The sequence below is a fragment of the Pecten maximus genome, chromosome 1 (assembly GCF_902652985.1).
Source record: "Pecten maximus chromosome 1, xPecMax1.1, whole genome shotgun sequence".
Lineage (NCBI taxonomy): Eukaryota > Metazoa > Mollusca > Bivalvia > Pectinida > Pectinidae > Pecten > Pecten maximus.
The window spans coordinates 33,350,044-33,365,415 of NC_047015.1; the positions used below are offsets into that span (position 1 = coordinate 33,350,044).

A 15,372-nucleotide genomic window follows, 5' to 3' on the forward strand; every position below is an offset into this window, starting at 1 on the left:
AAATTAAACGGCATGGTTTGGACTGTCCAGTGATTATGACCTTTAGCAAAATAATTCTACCAAACTTCTCGGAATATTTTGTGACGGATGTTTCACTGGACATATAACGGGTTATCACAAGGACATGTAACATATTATTGGACACGTAACAAGCTATCCACTGCAAATGGCCCATGTACCAATGGTATTGAGATAGGGCAGCATTTCCATTCTGCTTTACGAAGAAATGTTTCGCAATTTACCACAAATGACATGGTATACTGAAAGCCGTTCATCCCTTCCAGGAAAATGCACCGACGTTTCTAAATCACATAGAACATAGAATTTATACGTCTTCCTACTTCAGAACTACTTTAATAAAAAACATTTCATTTGTCCCCTTAACTACAAGATTTATAAAGTTCGCATTGCGATAACATATAATCAATATTTAACCAAAGCACTTCCTAGAGTTTATTTCTAGTTGAAATCTTTGTCGTTAAGTATTCTGCACATCATGGCTTTTGTATACTCTGAATATACTCGCGAAATTAATTCATTATCGGATTTTAAGTTTTAATTCGGTAATCATCAAAACATGAGAATTCAAAGTATGAGATTGAAAATTAATGTATTAATGTTTGTTTGTTTTTGTTTAACGTCCTATTAACAGCCAGGGCCATTTAAGGACGTGCCAGGTTTTGGAGGTGGAGGAAAGCCGGAGTACCCGGAGAAAAACCACCGGCCTACGGTCAGTACTGGCAACTGCCCCACGTAGGTTTCGAACTCGCAACCCAGAGGTGGAGGGCTAGTGATAAAGTGTCGGGGCACCTTAACCACTCTGCCACCGCGCCCCCCCCCCCCTTTTTTTGTCTTTTTAACAAATCAGATTAACTTTGTCATACACTGGTTAGGGGGAATAGTCTCTTTCAACAAAGCAAATTAATTATGTCATATTAACAAATCAGAGTACCAGTGTCATACACTCGCTAAGGTAGATAACTCATATTTACAAATCAGATAAACTATGTCATACTCCGGCTAAGGTAGATAACTCCTCTTAACAAATCAGAGTACCTGTGCCAGGTCTCACACAACTAATTATTTCACTATATGTTATTACTAATGACTCAATCCCTCAATCGCTCATTTGAAGTTCAAATGATGTGAAATTTATATCAAATTAAAGTAGTTTCCTACCAGAAAAATGATGTTATTGGGTAGGTTTAATGGCAGATATGAGTACACCTGTACTTGGAAGACAGTAACCCTGATATTTACATTGCACAGGGTGGGGAATTCCCGCCTTTTTACACCTGAATTCCTACATCTTTCGATTTATGCCAGGAGTGTATATTTTTTATTTTAAAAATCTCAAGAACCTACTCTTTATTCTCGTATATAGAAAGTACATATCGCCTGTGTTATTTACTCAAGGAAACAGCTACAAACCGAAGAAACACATTTTCTTCAGGGACTTGGTTCAGGTGAAACACCAACTGATTGGCTGAATTAGTTGTGTGAGACCTGTCATACACTGGCTAAGGTAGATAACTCATATTAACAAATCAGAGTACCTGTGTCATACACTGACTTTGGGGTGGGGAAACTCATGTTAAAAATCAGAGTAAGTGTTCCATGTAATGTTATGCATGACTAAGTTTACCTAAGTAATCATCTCAGAAGATCTCAGCCTATTTGTTGCATCAACACTTATTAAAGAAGCGGGTTATCGATATAATTTAGTGCATTTATTACTGCATACAATGCAATTTTACACATACATATTCTGATTGTAGTATAAATGTATCTTAATATGGTATGCTGAATATTCATAAAAAACAAGCCTAATCTGATTTTGTTTGTTGTTGTAGGAAGCAACACGACGTCGTCGTCAAACTCTTCCGGCGCGAGTTACGACGCCTCGATCAAGCTCATCGCTACTATATGCATTGTAATCGCAGCCATTATCATTTCCGTTGTGGTTGCCAAGATAGCCGACATGTGTTACGACCGGCATGTGCTCCGTGACGATGCTAGCGACATAAGCGATCATACCAAGGGTCTAACACGAGCACGATTGGCCATCATTCAGATGAAGAAGAGAAATAAAGATAAAGATAAACCTAAAAAAGGCATGATGGGCATGCTTCGGATCTGGTCGGCTAAAGCGAAAGGATCAAACCAACAACCGACAACCAATAGCAATGCCATTAAGGAGAGGAGTGTTGTGATAAACGTAGGCGAAGCGCCAAAGACAAGCAAAGATGTTGCTAAATACTCACCAAAGTTAGATAACAAGTCGCACTCTACAGTGCAAAACGGTACACTTTCTGTTGAAGCTAAGAAACAGGGTGTTTCGAAATCTCAGAAAAAAACCTGCCAAATCTCCCGTGACGCCGAAGACTCCATCAAAAACCCAATAAAAACGATAAGGGAGGGGGAGCGAAAAAGCAGGCGGCTTTCAATGATAAACGTGTTACATTTAGGGAAGAGAAAAATGTGCTTGAAAAACAAATTATCTCAATTGCTATCAGCTTCTCCTTTAAAGGACTGGTTCCAAGATCAGATAATGTTTCTTGAACGAAATCTTTTTTAATGAAGGGAGAACACCGAAAGAAATTTCAGAAGGAGAAAGTTTAGTTCTCTCCTGTGGATGTTACTTCGAGTGGAGGTCAACTTACAATCGAGGTGTGAAATAACAATCAAGATCTAACTGTATTAAAGCCAAAATATAAATACTACCCGATTGCTCAATAAGTGACTGCGGCAACACGGAGACAGGAATCTTACCTATGTGATTTTCCAGCCAGTACCAAAATACATTAACATAAGTGTTACTATTCGATGGTAAGAAGAAGTCGTCGAATCACGTAAATGGATTTTATCTCGTATGTGTGTGACCACAGTTTTTCCTCATTGTTTGGATTTCAACCAACGACCTAACATACCTTGGTTTTCCTCCAATTTAGGGTTTTCATATTGAAAATGATACATCCATCATTGACGTAACATATTCGTAACCTGCCAATTGTATTGGTGATATATAGGTCATGTTTGCGGTTGAGAGAGTTTCTCTCACATCTTCCATCATAGTTTATGTTATTATTACCATGTTGTTACAAAATCTGTCTGATAAGTGATGTAAGAGAGGAAATTGGCATGATACGTTGAATATTGATTGATTATCATAGTAAACGTATTTTAATAGACTATTACCTGTCCTTTCGCATTTCTATTTACGGCTTGAACAGACCAGATGATTTTATTAGCATTCTTCCATATTACTTACCGTAAACGCACATAGTTAAGTGGTTATCTTATTTTAGAGTTTTGTTTTCGCACCGGACGCATTGGGCTTGATTACAATTGCGACAAATACATTTCATTCCATGAATCATTTCCTATGGCAAATATATTGGTGCGGTTATCCATTATTTCGCTAATCTGCTTAAAGTATGCAATTCGTGAAATTTAAGTGCGCAAAAATTAGAACCATTGCAGCATAAAAAGATTATATTACGACGAGAGCAGTTCTTTAAAAGGTGTAAAATGTATGTAACTTGATCATCAAAGAAAGCTACAATTTCATCATCCTTAATTAAAGAGAATGCGCAGTGAGAGAGAGAGAGAGAGAGACAGAAAAGTCACGAATGTTGATTTGTTTAGATAGAAAAAGTGTTCTATTGAATGTTTTGTGTATATCAATATCTTTTACTGTTAATGTCTCAGATAATTTCCTTTTTGATGAAAATGAGAATTAGTAAATCCCTATATTGTCACACTGTTTTACGACAACCAATCTGCGAATGACAAGTTTGTACTTTACTGGATCGGTTAGGAATTAAATTATGCCGCGTGTTGTTTTTGATGAAAACCGTTTTAGTTATTTTGTTTATTTGAGTATATTGTGCGATTCAATATATCACATATAGAATATTACATCGACAAAAAATACAGACGATCCCAAATATATCTGTTGGATTATTCATGTATTTAGACTACCATGTTTTTTTTCTTCTCAATTTCCACTGTTTTGAAGAAAAAAAGGGGGAGGGGGGGGGGGGGGGGGGGGAGCATTCTAAAAAGGCAATGAAAGAAACTTCAATCCATTTCATAATTATTTAAACTTAAGGTAAATCCGCTTCATAATTACTTAAAACTTTAGGTAAATCCGCAATATCCCTTTCAATATCCCCCCCCCCCCCCCTTATTTTCTATTCACTTTTCTATATGTATATATTTACTCACTTTACATGTTTTTTTTATCTTTGAACTAGGCTACGGACATCATGTTAATTCAATATATAGCCTGGTTAAGTAACGCCATAAGCAAATGACATTGTCAGGACCATGGAAAGAATTGGTTTGCTTTGTGTCATCTACATTTTGACATTTCTTACAACCTTGTTATGTCGCTTCCATTTTTCAACACAATAAGTATTAAGCATCTATGGAACATTTCATAGAAATAGTTCACGAGAAAATATTTTAGTGGACAGTTATGATTGGCGTTCAAATGTGATCACTTAATATTGTTGATTGCAACGACTGAAATCAGATCTGAAAGAAATGACAAGGTGCTCTGTACGGATACTCTGTTGAGTGGAGATTCGAGATCGTCGTTTAACCTGCTGACATTATATTTTTTACACTTGGTATATGTAGCCTACAGGGTTAGACTTATTTCGCTCTCTTCAGTTTGATTTAGTTTGGTTGATTTTGTTTAACGTCCTATTAACATCCAGGGCCATATAAGGACGTGCCAGGTTTTGGAGATGGAGGAAAGCCGGAGTATGGTCAGTACCAGGTAACTGGCCCACGTGGGGTTCTAAATCGCAACCGAGAGATGGAGGGCTAGTGATAAAGTGTCGGAACACCTTAACCACTCGGTCACCGCGGCCTTTACACTTTTCAGAGAACAGCGATAGATTAAACTCGTTAGAAACGAATTATTACCTTGCCTTGAACAGATAATTTAGTTTGACTTACGCGGATCCTTAAACAGATATAAATTGAGACTTTAAAGTTGATGATTATAAAAACACTTCAATAATAGTGATACTATTTTATCAACTCTAAATTCAAACATGTAAGCGATGTGTCATTCAGTCAAGTTTCCATCCTGAGAAAGTAGATACTGCTAAATCGTTTCGACTTAAGATTGTCCCGTTTCCGAAGATAGGTCCCATACGGATAAAGAGATGGTCTCCCTGGTTCATTGACAAAACGACGAGAGCTGCAGTTTGCTGGATATCTTTTGTCAGGATAGCATCTGTCCATGAGGATCCTTTCACGGATCCATTCAACACAAGGAGAGTCCGGAAAAGCTCCTGTCCATAGCAAAGCATTGTCCAGGTAACTACATAGGTACCGGACTCCGGGGCGACGTAGATCCCGAGTCTCGGTTTGTATCCATATCCATGGTCCAGCGCCACCTCGTCAAAAACTACCACGTCATCATTTACAACCCATTTGTCACTGGAGAGAAACACGTGGAACGCAATCGTTTGCTGAAGAGAAGATGGCACGGCTCCTACAACACAAAATACCGGATAACGCGAATGATTTATTGTTAATTGTGCATATTGTACTACCCAACCACATAACTAACTTTTGTTCTTTTTTAAAATTTATTTTGAGTTAAGGGAATATTTTATAAACAAAGTGTAAAATCCGCTCCTCTCCATACCGTTAATCCGACATCCCGAGTTTTCAAGGGGATGTCAAGCTCTTTGTTGCGCTTTTACTTAACAGGCACAATTTCTCTACTGCCTCAGTTGCAAACCTCGACTTGTCAATCCCAATCCATAAAAGAAGATGTTAAGTTAAGGTTGTATTTAAAATATATTTGAATGTCTATTGATCTTTTGTTAATTCTACAATGGCGATCAACATTGTTTAATGTTATTATTACAACATACATTTCAAAATGTTGAAATAATTTTTCGTTATTATGAACAGTTATGTTGCACAGTATATATTAAACTTATATATATAGCATTCGATACGGTGAAACCTCATTATCTTGAAGTCAATGTGGACACGAAAAAAATTCCGAGATATCACTTAGTATTCGAGGTATCCAGGTACATATTACCTAGAATATTTAAAATAGGAACTGAATGTTAACTTCGAGTTAAACAAGGTCTTCGAATCCTAAGATTTCGACATAATGAGGTTTGACTGTAATATTATCATAAACAAAACAGGAAATATTTACCACAAACTATACAATATTTCGGTATTATATCAACTTGCCTTTCCGATGGTTTCCAGAGAATGTCGAAATCGATGAATGTCTCGAATTATTCTCAGCTTGTACCTTTCTCACATTCTCGTCAGATTGATTCTGGCGCTGGTCGGTGCCCTTTTCGTTGTCTTTACGGAAGAGCGACACTGTACTACGATTTTGATTACTAGACATGTTCCCAACACCAGGTATAGAATGGTAGGACGTTCTTCTACCAAGTTCAGCGTCTTCGCTTTCAGCCATTAGAAAATCAGATCTAGAAATATGCCGTGATTCGTGTTCACCATGAACATAGTCTAACGTGACACTCCTTTTCAAGTCTGATACCATCTTCACTAACCTGTCGACAATTCCATCCTTCTGCATGATTGCTTGTTCCAGTGACGTCACCTCCTGTTTCAGCCGCTTTATTTCAGTACCCTGACTTGTTACATACATCTCGAGTTGATCGACCCGTTCATCCTTTACACTCAAAAGGCGTTCCATACCCTCGATTTTCATTTGAACAAATTTTGCAAGTGCCTGCCATTCTGGAGATGAACGTTCGAGGTCAAGGTCTTGCAATTGCTGTTTGGGATTACTTGAGCCGATAAATTGTTCCAGAGGTTGAGTATCGCGATCACCCTTGCTTCTGTTCAGATGTCCTAAAGTACCGGACATACATATAGCCAACAGAACGAACTTCATAAGCATCGTTGCGACTTATCGTCCATGAAGTCAATGGATTATTTGTAAGTCTATAATGCATTTATTACTTTGTACTAGCTCCACGTCAGACATCAGGGTCACGACTGATAAGGAGAATCAGTCTATGTGGTGATTGTACGTGATTATATATAGAAAGACAAAAGAGACTTACACATTTTAAAAAAAATCGTGTCTTAAATTAATTGATGTTTTGCTTCATTGTACGGTGAACTGCCATGGATATATATGACATCATAGGACACCTGCAGATAGAATTAAACGATAATTTAGCCAAACAGTAACAATACTTTAAACATTTTCTGCTTTACCATTCATTTCAGAAAACGAAAAATGTTGATTGCAATAGGGCATTAAAAGAACATGTTATGATGTTATTTTTTGATTATAAAAAGGATAACATACAGTTTTTGAATCCCTTTTATTAAAAATTCGAAAATGAAACTGCTTGAATAACTTTTGTAAAAATATTTTGCTTAATCAAGATTCCAGCCCGAAAATGTAGAAATCGCAGTGTCGTTTCGACTTAAGATTGTCCCATTTCCGAAGATAGGTCCCATACGGATAAAGAGATGAACTCCCTGGTTCAAGGCCAGGACAACAAGACCAGAAGTTTGATGGATATCTTTTGACAGCTCGGAATCTGTCCATGCCGATCCTTTCACAGACCCATTCAGCACAAGGAGAGTCCGGAACAATTCTTGTCCGTAACAATACATAGTCCAGGAAATGACGTAAGTGCCCGCCTTGGGAACGACATAGATCCCGAGTCTCGGTTTGTATCCATATCCATGGTCCAGCGCCACCTCGTCAAAAACTACCACGTCATCATTTACAACCCATTTGTCACTGGCGAGAAACACGTGGAACGCTACTGTCTGCTGAAGAGAAGACGGGACGGCTCCTACAATAAAAGTTTTTTCATCATTGTGACCGAGTAGAATGGTGCAAATTACACCTTAATTACCAATTGAGAGTTAGATACTGTAGAGAAAGAATTAATTAAATTTCACCATACAGCTGTTCGCCCTTCTAGGGCTCGTCATTGATACTATCGGACTGAAGTGTTATTCCTGGAAGGCGACAGAGGAAACTCAAAGTAGGTCGGTAGAAAGGTCAAACTGTGGGGAGCAACAACACCCCAAACACTCAATACATCTTATAATTTTCATTATTTGTATATTCTGCACCGAGTCACTTACCAAATCTGAAATGTAATACAAGATATCAAATGTTGACATTAAAAACATTTCGGTTTATAAATCAAATTAATTTCAGACTGACGGTCTTTATGCGCAGAATTACACGCACAGGAGCTAAATGACATTAAGCCGAGTGATTGTGCATACTTTATTATCATCTGTTCATTATTAATACGAAAGTTCCAATACTCTTTAACATAATTCGATCAACGTCTAGGATTAGCTGTGATGTTGTATAAACTATATTTTACAGATAGTTTGATATTACACATAATTTTTCTGGTTAACTGGTTTGAAAATTAAAACAAAAAAACAAACTCGTAAATTACTGCCTACACGATAACACCATTATAACCAATATGTCATTACTACAACGACATATGTAGGATATCTCGACTGATTTAAGTAATCAGAAAGACCTATGTTTTTACACATATGATAATTTAACATACAAAAAATATATCATCAAAACATTCATTTAACATAGGGGTGTCAACGGCATATAATTAACCCCTCTTTCGTAATATTAATTATCATGGGCTATATGACTGCTTGATATAGATTCAGATTCGCTCTTGATGTTCACAATATTATTGTGTCCGTCAGATTTATAAATATAATGAACATTCTTATAAAATGACGAGGGAGACATTTCCGCAACACTGAATCTTAAGTCCAGATTGTCACCAAGGGCAGCTTTCAATGTCGGATTCTTTGGAGGGTGAGATCCGGCGATTTGTTGAGATCCCCGTTGATTTGGACTGAAAGGAACCACACCCATTGTCTTCAAGTCTGATACTCTCGTTGACAATTCGTCAATAAGTTTATCCTTCCGGTCATTTATTTGTTCAGTGACGTAATCCCTGTTTCAGCTGCATTGTTTTCAGTCATCTGACTATCAAGATTTATTTCCAGTTGATCAATACGTACATTCTTCTCGATCACTAGGCGTTTCATACTTTCAATCTTTCGTTAAACGGTGGAAACGTAGTCACGCCATTCTGAATTTACTTGCTGGGATAGTGATCTTTCCATTCTGGAATTGGACTGCCGATATCAACCTGGTCCGTATCCAAAAGGATCCAAAAGAATATTATCAGGTAGGATTTCAAAAGCATAGCTGCTACATGTAGCTAATTTTCCACAGTGGTTTGTGTATGTCTCTATAATGTATTCCCTAGTCGTATCTTCTGTACCAGTTTCACGGTGGACATGTAGAGGCATGGTCACGACAAAATATGGAGAATCATTGAAATTTGAAATGTTTATATGAAATATCATAGCTGACTCAATATCTCTTATTTATGCATTGTGTGATGATTTGACCCCCTTATTTGGTACTAAAAATTTAAAATATCGTATGACAAGTATCAGATTTTCATTAATAGAATTACTTCTGAGCACTCCTATGCTTTTGGTCAATGCAAGTGTCAGCACTGAAACAGGTTTTTGGAGATTTGCACCGCCAACCGATTGTCTGTTTAAACCCAACAGAGTAACTCTATGATGTTGGAACACCGTCTTTGAGGATATTTACAAGAGAATCGTTTATACTAATATATAATTGCTATCACTAGTTAAGGTCACCACGTACTTAACTTTGCCTTTCAAAATAAGAGTAATCTAAATACACCCCAGTGATATTGTACAAGCCTATAACCAGTACTGTGGTGTAAAGTAAAGAAGTAACTTGATCAATTGTTAGCATGTATTATGGCTAACCATGTGTCTTGCTGTTGACATGTAATTTGTTAAGCTGTTTGTAAATTTCAGCAAACATGCGACACAAAATGCATGCTTCGGAAAACACAATTAGCTCATGTGTATGAAATATATTTCACAAAAGAACCATGCAATTATGCTCACAATTGCATACGTGACATTTGTTTGACTGGATTGGATTTTATTCATCATGCATACGTATTCTCTATTTATGTCATATTTGTGAGATGTCTTTCACAACTGCCATTTGCATTTCAAGGTCAAAGTAAAAACAGTGTTTATACCTTTAAATCAAGTCAATCCAGTCAAACACATGTCCCTATTGTATGCTATAGACTTTCGTGAGCTTAAGGAACCACGGAACCAAATGATTTTCCATAGACGATAATGTTAACCTTTCCCGCTCTCCTGCTTAAATAGTTTTCAACCCTAGTTCACCAGCCCTAGCTTTGAAGAATCCTGTTAAAAGAATATTTAAGAATTATACCAATATGAACTTTCTTGATATGGGGGCCACCATCTTGTATTGAATTCAGCTCCACAAATTCACATACATTTACAACAAATTACACTGATTAACTCCCCTGCTAGCAAAACTTTTTTCTATATATTGTACATCTACATGTATTGCCCAGCCCACAAATAAAATTCGATGCATTCACCTTCTTATTAAATCTTCCGCCCAAACGGGGAAAATCCACAAAATCTATTTTTGATTTGGTTATGTTGTCCCGTAACGTCATGGTTACTTTTCAGGTTTGATTTGTAACTGTTCGCTGATGCATCATAGCACAAAGTAACACTATAGAAGAAAATGTCAGTATCTACAGCAAACAATTTGTATGTTTTGTGCTTGATATTTATTTGTTATTAAAATTCAGCATTATTTTCTTATACAGATGAACATTGATTTAAGTTATCTTGAACTCTTATACATTAAATAACCTCGTATCACTGTATTTATAACTCTACCTACTTCATAGTATTATCATAATAAAGCCACCATAGATGTAACCATGAATTCCGGCTTCATATTATTATTATTATACATCAGTAAATGATAAACCAGGAATAACTATCTATTTTTTTTTATGTTTTTTTTTACGAAGTCTTTAAAATCCTGATTACATCTCGCTTTGTAAATTATTAACACCGTTATATACTCTTGTACTATTTCTAATTGGCTCCTTGACATACGAATACATGGTAATGAAAAGGCAGGAGTTTCCCTTCATATAAGCTACATGATACGAGTTTTGAATGTTTCAATTTTGGCAGCCACTTTCGAGGAAAAATGAAAAACCCTAAACGAGTATCAACAATCTAATATGAAGGGAAACAAATGACAGATTCTGTTTAACATATAACGTTCGTATTTCAATTAAGCAACCAAATCACTCAATTCCTCGAATTAGGTTAGTTATACATGTACCGGCGAGAGAAGAAATTAAATGCAGACCTTACAAAAATGTTTCATTATTGCGAGCGACTTTCGAGCAAAATACCACCAAATCAGCGTAGTGGAAGGTGTTATTTCGCGTGTTTAATAAAGAGAAATTCATGTTATGATAAGATACTATAAATACTATAGACACAGACGCAGAGACGAAGTTACCCTGGCCGGACTTTGGAGAGGTACAGACGGATACACATTCTTAGTAACTGACATGATATAGCCTTAGTGCATAAAAGTGATGAACTATTAACAGTATAGCACTTGTATAAGATTTCATTAACCTACGGTGTTAAATCTCTATTTCAATAAGTAAATAATGAATCATGAATCATGGGTAGAAAGTTCAATTATAAAAATATGTCAATGGTTTGATATTAACCCTCTGGATTTTTTGTGACATTGTTTTGCTATCAGTTGCTAGCCATATTGTCCCAATGTGTCGTAAGCCGATCAGGAAACAATAATAATTACTTACTATAAGTTTGAGCATTTTTTTTTATTAAAAGAAATGCAAATCAATATATCAACTTTTGAAGTTAATATTGAACATTTCATTTGAATCGCGAACAAACTACGTGTTTAATAGCAATCAAAGTAGTTTTCCGAAAACTAATCAAGCTTCCAGCCTGAGAATGTAGAATATCCAACGCTTTTACCACTCAGAAGTCTGCCATGTCCGTAGGGTGTCCCCATCCGGATGAGGACAGAATCTCTCCGCTTCAGTCTAAGGACGACCACAGCTGTAGTTGGATGATAATCGATCACGTGCTAAGCATCTGTCAATGGTTGTCCTTTAATAGTTCCATTGACCTCTAAGAGAGTCTGTAAAACAGTAATGAGTTACAAGTTGTAGTCCATTCGAGGACATATGTGCCTGGAGCAGTGTAGATCCCGTCCCCCGGGTTGTATCCGTCACCCTGGTCCATTGTCTCTTGGTCATATATACACTACCACGTCATCGTTATACATTTCCTTATTTCCAGAAAGGACCACGTGGAACGCTACGGCAGATCTGCGTCTGGGTGAAAACGATTCGTCACCTGCAGGGCAAGAACTCGTATTTCGAATATATATATGATTGTTATTTAGAAGTTATTTCAGTTTTGTACACGGTACCTAATGGCTATAGTACCGTTATAATTTTAGAAGGATATCACATAGAAATCATATAGAGAATTTCCAACATATAACCAGGGGAAAATCAAAAGTATTGTTAATGTAGGTTTTACATCACAAATAACAGCTAGCGTATAACTATAATTATGGGCAAATGAGTGCACAGCATTGCTGTTTTTGACATAAACGAATTTAGCAATTTACGAATTTTGCGTTTTACGTGTAAATCGAAATTAATTCTCATGGGAAGTTACTGGATCTTTATGCATGAAAATGCGTTATGTATATGAATAGCCCATCGTGATCTACTTTACCAGTTACGATTCATAAAAAACAGGGAATTTAATATTTTAATACCTTATCTAATACATACTTTTGTAATATAAAAATATTTGATAATTTTCGTAAAGAAAATGAACTAATATACAAAGATAGAAAGTTGTTTATAATACATTGTAAATACTGACGTATTTGTTGGAATTTCGAATTTTCGATTCCTCCAATGACTCTTCGTCGGTATGTTAAGCAATGTCGTCCTCGTTCGAGTTTGTCGTGATTTGTGTTTAGCAATTGACGGTTGTGAGGTAAGCGTATTACTGACAACAGATTCATGTGTCAAATCGAATACTTTTTCAGGGTCGTATTGAATTCAGTCTTTGTTGGCACTTGTAAGATGATGTCTGTGAAAAATCATTGATTCAGGTTGACCTGGAGTCGAACTGAGATTGATATTTGGCCCAAGGTCCGATCACTTTGTCAACAATTTATCCATAACCTTATCTTTTTCTATGATTGCTTGTTCCAGTGACTTCATCCCCTGTTTAAACCCTTTTATTTCAGTCATCTGACTAGCCAGTTTTATCTCCAGTTGATCAATACGTTCACCCTTCTCGGTCAGTAGACGTTCCATACCTTTGATCCTCCGGTAAACGTTGGCTTTGAAGTCCTGCCAATCCGACACCATTGGAGTGTCATGGTCACGGTCCGGGAAATGTGGCGCTTGATTTCCGAGCTCAAGCTGGATTTCAACCGTCAGACTGAAGATTCAAGTCATACGCATGGTCATTAGGTACCTCGAAAAGATCTGTGTAATCATATCGTCAGCATTCAAACTATTGAAGCTATAACGTCCTCAAATAGTTATTATTTAATCTTATCTTTTGGCCCGGCTGACATCACACCTCCAATATGTAGTCGCATATAGAAGTAGTTTGGGCTAGATCAGAAAGAAAGATCACGATATTTTGTAAGGGAGCGTCAGCCGTCTTGTGACCTTTCACTAGAATCGGTTTTTGGTGAAAATGGTTTAGGAGTCCGTCATTGAGTACAATTGACCCTCTTAACGTTCTTTAATATAGTTTGACCGAGCTTAACTTCTACCCCCGAAACAATGTTTCTGACGTTGTAGGTGATTTGTGATTGATTTTTGATTTTATTACACGTACGGTATATGAAATTTATTTCATTCTGTTGGTGTTTTTAAATGTGTTTCTTTTATATAAACTGCTTTGAAAACTGAAACTTTTGACTTAAATCGTTATTAAACGATAAAAACAATGAAACCTGAAAAATATCAAGGGTAATTTTGATTATAGTCTTTAGGTTAGTTATTGCAAGTTTAACGGCTACTCAACATTGTAAAGGTCATTCGGGCGAAAACATGAGTATAAAACGAAAATAACATCAAATAAACGACATATGTAAAAATCTATATAGGTTCACGCTCGTAAATAATTTATAAATGTAGTTATGGTTAATCATATCTTTTGTTACAGACCGACAAATTTTAGATAGTTCAATTTTTTATGGCAGTGTTATAGAAAGGTTTCTTGTACAACAATGTTATCCAACTAAATGTATTTTACTGTTAAACAGCTCATGATCACTGTATGCGATGTACTGAGGCTGGTCCTTCTGTTTCAATAAGTAATTATGCGTTATTTATGTATGGCCAAATCTACGACGTGCAAGGACTACTTCGTCTCGGCGATTCTCTCTAAAGCAAGGTGATAAATGCTTTAATCGGATGTAATACTTTGTCTACAAATTGACTCCATTCATATTCCTACTTTGATAGTAAAACCTTAGGTACAGATGGTTAAATCAAAATCGGTAAAATGAAGTTTATCGGTAAAATGAAGTTTAAAACCAGTTGGCGGAAATAATGATGCCACGTTAGCGGCGCGATCTGCTTTTACCAGGTATTAAAGTATATCAAGGAAGCAAGCGTGATATGACATAACAACTTGATATTAGTAATGACTTTTACTGAAATGTGAAGGACACGCAGATGACTATTTTCCAGCATTTTTTAGACAAATGATCGGCTTTATATATATACCCTATGTTTGAAAAACCGAACAAGTATTCACAGATAATGATACTATTTCTTACACAAATCTGTTCATAAATCCGTATTCTATCTTATGGAAAAGTCAGGTATAATTACCTCAAACGAAAGCAAATATGTTAATATTGCTTGAAACAAGCATGGATTTTCTTTAATTGATTTCCACATGGATTTTACAGTGGGTGAAGTTTTAAGAATTAGCTTGAACACACATGTACCTTCATAATATAAAAGATATATGCTTATAAAGTTTTAATCCCGAAATTTCTAAAAAAAAAAAAAAAAAATAAGAAAGAAAAAAAAAAGAAAAAAAAAAAAAGAAAAAACCTCAACAACAAAAAAACACTTCTTTTTCGCTAGTCAAGCCTCCAGCCTGAGAAGGAAGAATACCCGACAATGTTGTCACTCACTATAGTTCCGTGTCCGTGGGTAGGCCCCATACGGATGAAGAGATGATCTCCCTGGTTTAGTGTCAGTACGATGACAGCTGTAGTCTGATGATAATCGGCCACCTCATCTGAATCTGTTCATGACGTTCCCCGTATTGCTCCATTCACCACAAGCAGAGTCTTGAAATAGTTACGTATAT

General features: G+C 36.4%; 2 protein-coding genes across 2 annotated transcripts; both read right to left on the minus strand.

Annotated features, from left to right (window-relative positions):
• Nucleotides 1-5,087: 5,087 nt before the first annotated feature.
• Nucleotides 5,088-6,925, minus strand: LOC117339876. The gene is made up of 2 exons (XM_033901623.1): nucleotides 6,241-6,925; nucleotides 5,088-5,515 (listed from the first exon to the last, which is right to left on the minus strand). Exons 1-2 carry the CDS (start codon nucleotides 6,923-6,925, stop codon nucleotides 5,088-5,090), a joined length of 1,113 nt encoding a protein of 370 aa, XP_033757514.1.
• Nucleotides 6,926-7,413: 488 nt separating this feature from the next.
• LOC117339971 lies at nucleotides 7,414-13,397 on the minus strand. Its single transcript, XM_033901737.1, has 3 exons — nucleotides 13,186-13,397; nucleotides 8,140-8,144; nucleotides 7,414-7,841 (listed from the first exon to the last, which is right to left on the minus strand). The coding sequence occupies exons 1-3, from the start codon at nucleotides 13,395-13,397 to the stop codon at nucleotides 7,414-7,416; spliced, it is 645 nt and encodes a 214-aa protein (XP_033757628.1).
• Nucleotides 13,398-15,372: the final 1,975 nt, after the last annotated feature.